The sequence below is a fragment of the Centruroides vittatus genome, unplaced genomic scaffold (genome assembly GCF_030686945.1).
Source record: "Centruroides vittatus isolate TY-2023 unplaced genomic scaffold, ASM3068694v2 scaffold_1025, whole genome shotgun sequence".
NCBI classification, from domain to species: domain Eukaryota; kingdom Metazoa; phylum Arthropoda; class Arachnida; order Scorpiones; family Buthidae; genus Centruroides; species Centruroides vittatus.
The window spans coordinates 38,662-51,584 of NW_027122668.1; the positions used below are offsets into that span (position 1 = coordinate 38,662).

General features: G+C 31.3%; 1 protein-coding gene across 1 annotated transcript; it reads left to right on the forward strand.

The window, feature by feature from the left end:
• The first annotated feature begins 6,187 nt into the window (after positions 1–6,187).
• On the forward strand, positions 6,188–12,493 carry LOC136986464 (alpha-tocopherol transfer protein-like). Its single transcript, XM_067283994.1, has 5 exons — positions 6,188–6,227; positions 8,799–9,038; positions 10,687–10,880; positions 11,042–11,152; positions 12,113–12,493. Exons 2-5 carry the CDS (start codon positions 8,828–8,830, stop codon positions 12,278–12,280), a joined length of 684 nt encoding a protein of 227 aa, XP_067140095.1. The 5' UTR covers positions 6,188–6,227; positions 8,799–8,827; the 3' UTR covers positions 12,281–12,493.
• Positions 12,494–12,923: the final 430 nt, after the last annotated feature.

Here is a 12,923-nt window from a genome sequence, read left to right on the forward strand (position 1 = left end):
TTAAAATGTTGTCCATGTATACAAGGCATGTCCTTCCTTATAGGCCACGTAGGACAAAGTCCATTGTTTGTACAAATGCCACAGGCGATTTACGCATTCCCGTGAGACATCTATTCCATTGATAGTGGCCACCTAGGGTGGAGAAGGCTGTCTTCTCCTTATCGCATACATTTAGTTGCCAAAATCCGGAGCTTGTGTCCATTGTAGAGAAATATTTCGTTTGTCCCATTAGACTGAGGGACTCTAGCACTAGAGGGAGAGGATAAGGGTCTACCTTAGTAATTTTATTAAGCCTCCTGTAGTCTATTACCAGGCGTAAACTGCCATCTTTTTTCTTAACTAGGAGAGCAGCCAAACTCCAAGGGGAAGTAGAATGCTCAATAATGTTATAGGCCAAAAGACCATCCACGATATCATTTAATTGTTGCCGTTTGGCATAGGGAATTCGATAAGTAAGACAGTAGATAGGTGCCACATCGCCTGTATCAATTTTATGTTGCACGATATCACAATAGCCTAAATCATACTTGTTTAAGGCAAAAACGTGCCAATATTTATACAATAGGGTTAAAAGGGCTTGTTTCTCATGTTTAGGAATGCCAGTCCAGTCAAACAGTTGACCAAATTCAGCTTTTGACAAATTTGTAGTTTCTTCCTCTTTTATAATATCCACATCATTATGTTCTTCTAGTGCTTCAAAAGATGTGCCAACTTCGACACCTTTATCTAGTTTAACCGTTTTGTGAGTAGCATTAAGGAGGCGTACGGGAACTTGCCCCTTATTATTGGGAGTGACTGACAGATTAGCTCCCGATATCCCTTCCTGGGTGAAGGGGATTGTCTCTATCACGCCTATTTTATTATTCTGCTGAACTCCTAAAATCTTAGCAGTTACTATATTCTCTGTCAAGGGAGGGAGTCAACAGGCAGAGCCGGCCCTACCATAGGACAAATGGAGCAGCTGCTCCTGGCGCTAAGTCCTAAGGAGTGCCTCAGTGGTAAAGAAAATTAAAGGAAAAAATATTCTTTTCACTTTTCGATATTTTGATTGCTAGCATGTGGCTAGTATGTAAATAGATGAATTAATTAAGATTTATTAATTAGAATTCTATGAGCAGAAATTATATTCAAAAGGACACATTTTTGAGTTCAAATTTCAGTAAGGGCAGTTTTTCTTTCTGGAAACGGTCCTCAAATTTAACAGACTCGAATACACAGGTTTCAGAGCGCTGGACATCTGCAAATTCAAATTTATAAATATAATAATATATTGAAAGAGGTAATTGACTCGCATACCTTGATAGGAAACTTTTTGGTAACATCGAAGTAACCGTTGGCAGATAAACATAAAGATGCCTTTCCAAATCTTTTCATAAAATTCACAATCTGTACGAAATTCATAAAATTATTTTAGCAAATTAAAAAGTATCCCTAATTCTATTTTCTAACAGAATCTTTACTTTTAATTTCTGTTCCAATTTCAAATCGCATTGAGCGAATCTTCGAATGTCCTGAAACGATGTTTGCATCTGAAAGAAAAAAAACACGTTACAAGTGAATAAAGCATGGAATAGCGCACTTACTACATAACAAAAATTACACTAGATGTGAAAGCGGATAGGAAATATCCTACTAAAATAAAACAAAACGCCATTTCAATACAAATTATGCAAATAAAAACTTTCAATGCAAATTCCATTTTCGAAAAAATTAAAATATAGTAACACAGACTGGTTTCCGTTATTAGAGTACTGTACAAAATTGTCAATACATAATTAAATGGGCCATTGAATTGTTTCAAATAGTTCCAAAGTTCATTGTGTTGTGTCATAATTTCTTCTAATTCCATTTCCAAAGTCAGATTATTCATTTTCAGTAGTTGCAGATCTTCCAATAGCTTCTGGAAAATGTTCATTAATATGATTGCAAGCAAAAGAAGGAAAAACACTAGATAGAATACTCCACCCAGAATTAAATTAAAGTAAATGCCAAATTCTACGCTGCAAAAAAAAAATGCTTTGTTCTCGTAAGACTTTCTTTCTTCCACAGCAGGATAAATATAAAAAATGTTCAATGCTTGGCCACAAATAGTAAAACTTACAACAATAACAGAAACGATAATTCTAGTGTAATTAATCACGTCGTACAATTCTTCTCGACAGAAATATTTTGGCTTCCTCAATTTAATATTTGGAGTTAATTTTACTCTTTTATAATACTGAAAGTGAGAGCGAAAGTTAAAACTAAATTAGCAACAAGCATTTTGACAAAGATAACGTTGTTCTCGATTAGTAAGTACCACGATTCACAAGGAATCATCTCTGACAAAACCGGAATTGTCATGGAAAACACCAAACAGAAATTTATCCAATATAAATATTCGATGAAGAATGAATGAAATTTTGTTACAATTGTGTGAACATGAACATCATTTCGGTTGTGGCAGGAACAAGGAACGAAAAAAGTATATCCGTAAATTTTTGCTACAGACGTAAACGAAGATAAAAGGCATTTCAAACATATCTCTGTTTCTGTATTCATTTTTTTTTTTTTTTTTTCTGCTATACTCGTTTTCGTCTTTAATTATTTCTTAACATTCACATAATTATATGGAAATGTAATTACAAATTTGAATGTTACGTTCCTTAGATTTTTAAATTTCAACGTAAAGGTGTTACGTGTGCCTGTAAAATGACGATTATAACGACTACTCGCAGATCAAAATGCAATATATTCGTGTTACGATCAATTGAACGATTGTGGAGTCCAAATTTGAATTTCTATATGTCGTTGTAGTTACCGTTTATATAATCCAAGACCAAGGAAATGGAATAAATTTCTTTATATAGAGTATTGTGTTATCACACGGAATCTGAGCATTAAAAATTTTAGGACAGTAAACAAAAGCTATATACGTTTAACCAGAACAACTGATGCTAAATTATAATGAAATATTAATTTCGTAATTAATCAATTATATAATCATATCTCATTTATCAATTTGTAACTTTTGTGTTTTATAGATATATTTTATTAATAGCCGAGACGGAGTAGTCTTCAGCCTTTTACTGCGATGTAAGAGCTATGTGCAAAAGGAAACTTTTCATAGAAGATTTTCGATGGAGAACGGGCCCTGTTTAGATGTTAGACAATAAAAAAAATTGACCAGTTGGCAGCCCTTGGTCAGGCGTCAACCTTGCACCAACTACCAGTAGTTTTACCCTATCGGTTACCGATGTATCGGGTACGAAAAAAAGAGCCTGCTACTTCACAGAACCGAAAAACTGATGTATATATATACATATATGTAATAATGTTTTCTTACTATATTTTATATAGAAACCAGACATGTTATAATTAAAAAGAAATAATATAACAATTTTTTCTTGTTATTCTATTGCCACTTACACTGCCGTTTTTTATTGAGAGAAATGAACTGTTTCTTTCTGTCAATAAGTTTTTTCCTCGGTTGCAAGAACCAAAATACCAGTGCAATACGTCCTATTAATAAGCTCAGTCTTCGTAGACAAACATTTAACAAATTATAGAAAATAAGGGCATAGGGGCATATAAATTAATGTAATAAACCGGATTCATTAAAAACAGAATATTGTTATATTTTATATATTTATAGCCATAGTTCGTATATATTGAAAAGGAATTATTTGATAAGCATAGACTTAATCTAGATTTGATTGGTATTTCATTACTTTTTCTTCTCTTTTGGGGTGTTTCTTTTCTTCTGTGTGTTTAATACACATGATATTAATATGCTTGTGAAGTAACATGTTATAATTATTTACAATTTCAATACATTTCTAATTTATTAAGATTATGAAATAATAATTCCTGTGTAACACGTTACGTAAAATATTTCGAAAAATCGTTAAATATTAAACAGCAATACGATTAAATTTAACGGTCGAAATCTTTATTGGCTTGCATATCTCTTTATTAATCTAGCGATCAGTGCAGGAAATAAATTCGTATTGAATAACGTAAAATGGGAAGAAATCAATCTTTTGTTCTGTTCCGCATTCATTTAAATTTAAAATATTTATTGTAAAATTCAAATTTTAAATTTAAAATGTGTATATATATGTATAATTAAATCTTAAATCTTAATGCTGTATTTAAACAGTAATATTAATGTTTTGGGAAAACATTATACAGAGATAATTTCAATTTTCTGTGTGAGAGCAAGATAATCTGGTGATAAATAAGAATTTATAATGCTTTAAATTAAGGTTTTCATTGAATTTAATACACTACATGAAATTTTATTGAACTGGTATACAGCTTACCTTTCTGAAGAATTTATATCATTAAATTTAATATTATGTAAAACGCAAAATACTTCTTTTCTAATTATAATTTTATATAAATTAAAATTAAATAATTTTTGAATCTTAGATTCCAAATTGAATTGCTGCTTCTTTTCGATCAGAAATGCAACAAAATTGGCCCTTACACTTTATTATTTGTCAGGTATAACTTTTTAAGTTTAAATGTGGATTATTATAGCATATGATTTTCATTTGAGTAAAACAAAATATGGGTTTTTTTTCCTAATTTTTTGTTAACAAGTGTTGGTTCATCTTACTGACTATCAGTTCACTCCATGTATTCGCTAGTGGCGCTGCAGTCGGCTAGCCAACGTGTTCTTGCTGAGAGACACGTGGCAGCCTCTGGTATCAAGTTAATAAATACAAATGTATTCCGACAGTTTTTGAGTTACTTATACTTTCTATTTGCAAAATTTCTTATATCTTAACACAAAATATAATTAAAAAACATCCGTGATCCGGGGATCCCGTTAGAGAAACCCTATATGTAACTAAAAACTTAGATAATGAAACGCCTTATTAGTATGTTTGTAGATTTGCGACATAAATAATTTAATTTTAAACATCATTACATTACAGTTTTGATAAACGACATCTGACTTAAAACAATCTTGCGGATTTTTATCGGGCTATATTTAGGCTAATTAATAATCGGATACAAAAGAATTTGTCTACAGGTAGACGATTACGCCGCCATCTTGTGATAAATTTTTACAACTGTATAATAAAATAATAATAAAGAACTGCACAAAACATTTAAAACTCTCATATAATCATCAATATTAACATCAAAACTCGCTTCTTAAAAAGATAAATAAATAAATATAAATAATATTGTACAACAAATTTATATGCGTTCAGTTATAACAAATTGCCAAATTCTTTATATATTGGTTCAGATAATGCAGGGCGTTTCGTCTGGATGAGGATAATTTAAAAACTGTGTCTTAATGAACACATTAGTTTTATAAAGTTGAAATTCGATCATAACAGCGAGGGGGATTCCAGCGAGTTTTTTCGTCACGTGACAAAAGCGTAAACAATGGACTAACAATATGGCATATAGAAATTTTTGAAAGATCACAAGGCCTCACTTCACTTGTTGAGAAACAGATTATTGCCTTTTTTATCTAAATTTATGTCTACATTTGTAAAACATCTCTACTGCCATGTTTTGTAGTATTTACCGCGACGTAAAATTAATATTTATGATATATCTAACTGATTATATATGTATATATGTCAATGCCCACAATCTAAGTGTTTAATAACAGCCATTTTAAACGTTTAGGAAGAAAAGTTAAGACAGAATTTCACATTCTAACATGATACTTTGTTAATAGTATACAAGCGTTTTATTGTGTTTTAATTAAGTATTAGGATATTGGTTGAAAGTTATAGTGACATTGTAACGCGTCGTTTACAACATTTTCGAATATATTAATATGAAAGATTAAGAAGTATTCAAATACTGTAATTATTTACAAGCCATATAAGGTACCTCTTTGGGCCATAAATAAATAAATAAATAAAGCTTTATCCTGCAGCATAAAAGTAATTTTTAATTATTTATTTCTCAAGAATTTAAACCGTAAGCGAAGCTTTAAACTGTTCTACTTTTGAAAGCCTTTGATATAGAATAGACATTAAAAACAATAGAGAAGTTCATAGTCTACTACAGTAGAGTTATTTCGAGATTAATGATACAAGTCATTATCATAGACAATTTTTGTATTCTATCTTATTTTGTAGAACAAAAAATTATCTAATCTCAGACTTTAAACCCTATTAAATATTTATAAAATAAAACGAAAAACTGATTAATTGTCGTATACAGGCTCCAAGTCTTTCCAACGCAGTCAACGATAGTCGATACAGAAGGTAAGGTATTTGTGTTTCTATGAGATTTACTTAGATTCATTTGTTTGCCTGCGAATTTGGCAATAAATTGTGAGTAGCGCTAAACCGAAGAGATGCAATAAAAATTGTTGATGTCTACATGCAAATTTGCGTATGAAAATCACAGGATTCGGTGATAATGATTTGTTCACAGATACTAAGACCTGCGTTAGTGCAGTGGGGATTTTTGACGCCCCAAATGTTTTAAAAGTTGCACTATTCATAGATTTCAAAACTAATATTCGATAGCTTCATGATTTTATGTATAGAACAAGCTCAGAAATTACTACGGTGTTGCGGGAACTCCTGTAAGAGAAAGACGACATTTCTCAGCGTAGTGTTTGCAAATATCCCACAGTACTAACCACGTTGTTTTTCAAGATTCATAAATATTTATTTAGTTTTTTTTTTTTAAATGAATTTAATTCGAGTTCATTTGTTATTTATAATATAAATCGATTTTTTATTTCTGTTTATTATTATAAGTTTATTTTAATTAGTTTTATTCTCTTACAAATTCAAAATGGCTGACTTCGATAAACATACTGAGAGAGTACGGAAATTTTTGTCTGGCAAGTGAAGCAGAAGATAACAATGACGACGAGGAAGATTTTGTTGAGGAGGACGAACATATTTTTGACTCTTATTGCTATGAGTCGCAGACTGATATTCTACCACAAGAACCCCAAAGAAAACAATCCAAGAAGAAGGGTGGCTAGGAAAAGACCTAAAAAACGTGGTGGGAGAGTAAAGTACCTAGTGCATTACTACGTGCTCTTCCTCATAATGTATTCGGGGGGGACAAGGCCTGAAAGGGCATGCCCTAAAGGCGCAGTCTTTTACTGATTTCTGGTGCCTCTTCTTAATTTCTCGGATCTGTTTGGACAGGTCTTCATTACCTCAGCGTTAATTGATAGAAACTTTATTAGTATTTTAAGTATGTTTAGTATATCATATATACACAAACGTTTTATGATTTAAGCGAGTGATTAGGAGGAGACATTTGCGGTGTGACAAGCAGAGAGCGCTAGGAGGTATACTGTGAGACTATGTGTGGAGGAGGAAAGCGCGTTTCTGAGATAATTATTTTCTCTATCCACTTCTTCAGCATAGTCACATATCTTATATAGCATAATGGATGAATTGTAATCTCTTTTGGATTAGTTGACAATACTAACGAATTTACGAGTGATAAGAGAATTTTGCTGTGACAAGCAGAGCAGGGATACTGACAGTGTGGAAGTATAGGCGTTTCTTGTGTTATTACTTTTAGCTGGCATTTATCACAGTAATAGAATGAACTTTGATGATTTGTGGAATGCCGACGGCATAGTTGTAGAGGTATTCATATTGACAATGTCATTACTACGCTTTTGTTTCCTCTTACGCTGCCTAAGATTCGATAGCAAAGTAACGCGCCCTTATATGTATCATATGTATAATAATACATGCCTCTACCAAATAAATGAGTAAAATTTTATGAATTTTTACTTACATTCTTTAACAAAAATAAAAGTTGGGGTGGTCAAACACCCCACTTCACTAACGGCGAAAAACAAAGGTCAGTGCACTAACGCAGAGTAAAATGTTTTATATTTATCAATACTATGGAAATGCGCGGCGCTTTACGAGAGTGTCACTATTTAGAATGTCGCTATATCAAGGTTTAATTTTTTAAATTGATTTTAAATTGTTTAAAATAAATATGTCAGTGTAAAAATACTTAAATAAATGCAATTACATGTATTTAAGTATTTAGTTTCACTTGATGAAATATAGATTTTATTTCATTTACTTTACGCGGATAAATCACAAATAAACACTATAAAAAATATGTTTTGTTATGATTTTATAGAGATGAATGCAGATTTATTCGTAAAAGATTGCAGCAATAAAGAAAGTAAAGATTATTTAACGTGGAATAAAAGCGAATTTGAAATTTTCAAGAAATGGTAATCGGTAAGGAAAAATTCATATTTATCTAGAATAATTATGGAGTAAACCAAACGTAAAATAAAAGAAAAACAAATAATAACACCGGATTCATCGGGCTACAATTTAGCTAATTAAACATATAGATGCAATCGAACCTTCAATAACGACCACCTGTAAACGGCGGCCATTTTTTTCAGGAACGTTTCTTTCTGCAAGGAATACAAAATAACCTCCCCAAAACGGACAGTTTTCATGTTGTCTCATGGCCGTTGTTTGCAGGTTTGACCGTATTATGTAATTGAGTAAATGATAAAGCCAAATTATATAATAATTAGCCAGGTTAATCAGGAGTTATAATTTGTTATGTAACATAAGAAATAGAGGAAAAAATATATCTGTATTAGAAAATAGATTTTAAGCGAATCAGATTTGATTATATTTTTAAAAAAATAAACATAAAGACTTAACAATACACTTGTTCCGTACAGTACATTAAAAATGACCGTTCTTAAAGGAGAATTTTAATTACGTAAAGTGAAATATCCTATACTAATTTATTTTATAGCATGTATAAATATTTAATTATATAACAATTAATTTTTTTTCGTATTTTTACAGAGCAGAATATAAATTGTCGTTTAGATGATATGTTTCTCTTGAGCTTCCTTAGAGCCAGAAAGTTCGATAAAGAAAAAGCAATTAAATTATTAAGAAATTATTACTCTACGAGAAAAAAATTTCCAAATATATTCGGGGAATTTAATCCTTCTGCCGTGAAAAAGTATCTTGACATGAAAATGATTGGTTATCTTCCTCACACGGATCAAGATGGCAGCGTTTTGGGAATCGGTCGATGTCGTAAGTAACTAATTATTAAATTACTAGCTGAGGATAGTGATCATTTAAATTTAAAAATAAATTATATAAACAAAGTTCTGACGTATTTTTATAATGTTTATTCAATTTATAACGTAACTGGTTAACGTTATCACTAGAGAACAAAGTACGTTCCTATAATAATTGACTCGATAATATTATTAGTATTTAGTCTTTATGCCGTATCAAAAAAATGTTCGATGTAGATATCTGTGTTTATGATAACTGATATAGTGTTGAGCTTAAGTGAAATAATTATTATCATAAAATATTATTAAATTATAAAATATGGTACACGTAGAATGACGAATGCTGCAAACTGTCGATTACAGAAATGAATAAAAAATATTATCGCGATTAATTAATATTCCGATTAATCCAATGCAGTGTCTAGTAAACGGGGTAATTTTCTAAGAAACGTGAATAGTACAACGAAAACTACCATTTGACATAATTAACCGGACATTTCAGCAAAGAGTACCATTCCTTTCGTATTTCTCTCCTGGAAAAGTGGATATTTCATAATGTGATTTGTGATGATTTGCTCGTGTATGGGCAACACCTGAGGTTCTCCACTTCTTTTTTCTATAGTTACAAGTTACTTAATATATTTGTCATTAGTAGTTTACGACTTTACGATTTGTCTAGTGAAAAATCATAATGTTATAAGCGATTAGTTTGAATTAATCACTTATCGTTTACAAATGTAACGTTTGTTTTACCCGGAATTTACATAAAATACTGTTTGTCCCGATCTCACGTTAAAAATAATGTCGCTTAGCTCTTTAGTATAGAACGTCTGCTCATTCCTGAGTTAATGATTCATCCGTAGATATTTTGGGCTGTAATTTGAAAAAATTGTAGGCTTATAGATTTCCACTGTCTGTCTTTCCTTAATCTTGAGACCAGTGTTAAATAAATGAAATTTAAGACAATGAGTGGAAAACCTCGGATTAATAGACCTCAATTAACTATACATTTACTCCCGAAGCAAACTGGAAGTCACATTATTTCAATTCAAAACTTTTCCCCTAAACGCAGTTAGTAGATGACCGGCACGACTGTATTGTTAAAGGAAAAGTATGATGTACAGGGGCAAGGCACTACTAATTTGAGGTGGAAAGCGTATATTTTAAATTAAATAAATTAAAAATACGATTTAAAATTGCAGCCCGGCGTTGTGACATTACACGTTGTTTCTAATATTTTTACACACAAATTTAATACGGTTTTATAATAATATATTAAACGCTGAAGACTTAAAAAATTCATTCATATCCTGTGTAGAGCGATATGAATATACTTTATGTATTCTCATCTCCACATAAAAAGCATTTATAATTAAAAATTTATCTATGAAAATACCGTTGTTTGATCACATTATTTAGTACTTAAACAGAACATTTATGATGAAAACTAAACATATTTAAGCTAATTTAATTACGAATTATTATGAGAATGTAAGGAAATTTTGTCTAGATGTTTCTGTTCAAGCAAAGATTACAAAGATGTTATGATTGAGCTTTCTGCTGAGAAATCTAACCTGAACTTCTTTACACTTTTCTGTTTTTATTTTACTATTTTAATGGTGTATAATTAGAAAATTAATTTATATTTCTGCTTTATTTAGCTTGCTGGGACCCTTCGAAAGTACACGTCAGTGAAGTGGTAAAATGCTTCATAATGTTTTTGGATATGGCAATAACGGGACATATAATTCAAGTCAATGGAATTGTGATAATTCTGGATGCTGAAAAATTATCGTGGAGACATGTTTTGCAATTAACACCAAGTACATTATTCTGCATTGTTTCAATTGTTTTTGTAAGCTTTATTTAGATTATACATTATATAGTAAGTTACTACACTAATAATAGTAATATATTTAAAGTTATATTAAGATTAGTAATTTCAGCCTAAATTTTAATTATTTATTATATTTTATGACTAAATATAATTTAAACTATGTATTTAATTTAACACAGCAATCCATTCCGGTTAGTTATAAAGCAATTCACGTCATAAATATCGGACCTTTAGTATATGCCTTTTATACGGCATTTCGGCCATTTCTTCCATATAAAATAAAGAAAAGAGTGAGTTTATATTTATGTATTAATTAATAATATTTAGCATTGTTATTTATTATTTAGTTATTACAAGTAATACATCCTTTCTGCAGTATACAAAATAAATAAATACATCAAATTCACTAAATAACTCGTTCCAAAATTACTAAACTAACATGTGTGAAACTTTGGCGAATTGGTGTTTATAACTTATAATTAAATAAAATGAAATTAAATATATTGAGGAAGAAAATCTAAGCTACAGCTGAAATATAGCCTATATTACATTGATTTTTCGCCTCATTGAACTTGCGATCATCATTACAAATAGTGCAAGTGGCCAGTAAATCCTTAGGCGAGAAGGTTGCAAATGTTAGGATAGCATCTTCTATATCTCATAATAAAATCCATTGTTAAGATTTTACAATGCAATGCCCTCTAAAACAAAGTATCAAAAATTACTTATAAAAATCAGAAGTAAATTGGTATTAAATGATTAAACAGACGAGTAAAAAGTTAATTCAAAAAATTGAAAGTTTCAAATCTAGTTTATTTTTTAAATAATTTTGTGCAGATTTTCAATAATTGGTTCCTCGCGAGATTACTAACAATCAAGCATGCAATCCCCTATTGTGTCAGGCTCAATCTTTTACTATCATATAATAGTTGAATATCATGAAAGTTGAGACTAGATATGGAAAGCGTAGGGTCAGGAAGCCAATAGTAACTATATACGAAGTCAAAATTGGGCTACTAGGGCCTGAATAATTCGAATTTCAATACTTTCAAAATAGTATGCTAGGAGAACCTCAAACATATTAAGATGCAATGCTACAGTGCAGTACTTGATTTGAATTTCTTTTAAATGTTTTAAACAATACATGATTTCTATATTAGTGTTATAAATCTCAAAGCAGCCTTCTAGTATTGTAATGAAAAAAATTGAAGAAACGGTAATTTTTATACTAATGTAAATAATATTTTCAGTTGCATTTTCACAGTTCTGGAATAGAGTCTCTGCACAAATTCATCTCTCCCCAGCATCTTCCAGTAGAATATGGTGGACAATTACCTCCTCTCGATGTTACCGAATGTAACGAAAGTATAATGAAATTTCAAGAATATTTTGAAGATAATCAGAAATATTTCAGCTAAAGAAAAATATAATTGGAATGTTTTTAGGTAAGAATTCATCCAAAAATCATATAAAATCATTATCATTTTTAGCAATAATTCACTCATTGTCATTAAAATCAGTGTACCAAGAAGGAGTTGTCGCAACGCTGAGAAACCTGGCACGCAGATAAGTCTCAAACAGATATAGAAATGGTTAGAGTTATAGCGTGATGGCTTATTGCGTAATGCCAGCACAGGACGTTAAATTGCGCCCTCTTGACCTAAAAATACGCGAAAAGACATGTCTGTAGTTCACCTGTTGCAGTGGGACGATGTAACCTTCAGATGCTTTTACGTCGCAATCGAAGTCCATATGAACAACTAACCGAGTTGAGAGAGGAAGAATAATCGGGTTCAGAGAACCTGAATGGTCATCTCGCCGAATAGCTGGCTACCTAGGCTATTCTGACAACACTAAGGAGGTGTTGGGACTAGTGGACGAGAAAGAGATCGCATACACAGCGCCCAGGCTTAGGACGCCCTCGGCAAACCACTAGCCGAGAAGACCGCCTGGTCCTCTGACAAGTACGTACACAGCTGACCGTAACGTTCTCCGTCATCCAGACACAGGTAGCGCCATCACGAACCCGTGTGTCTGTTCGTACCATTTAGAGACGCCAGA

Excerpts from the sequence above, each read along its gene's own strand:
- LOC136986464 (XM_067283994.1), top strand. The coding sequence starts at position 8,828 with ATGTTTCTCTTGAGCTTCCTTAGAGCCAGAAAGTTCGATAAAGAAAAA. Across the intron at positions 9,039-10,686 it reads TTTGGGAATCGGTCGATGTC|CTTGCTGGGACCCTTCGAAA; the intron begins GTAAGTAACTAA and ends TGCTTTATTTAG. Across the intron at positions 10,881-11,041 it reads GCATTGTTTCAATTGTTTTT|CAATCCATTCCGGTTAGTTA; the intron begins GTAAGCTTTATT and ends AATTTAACACAG.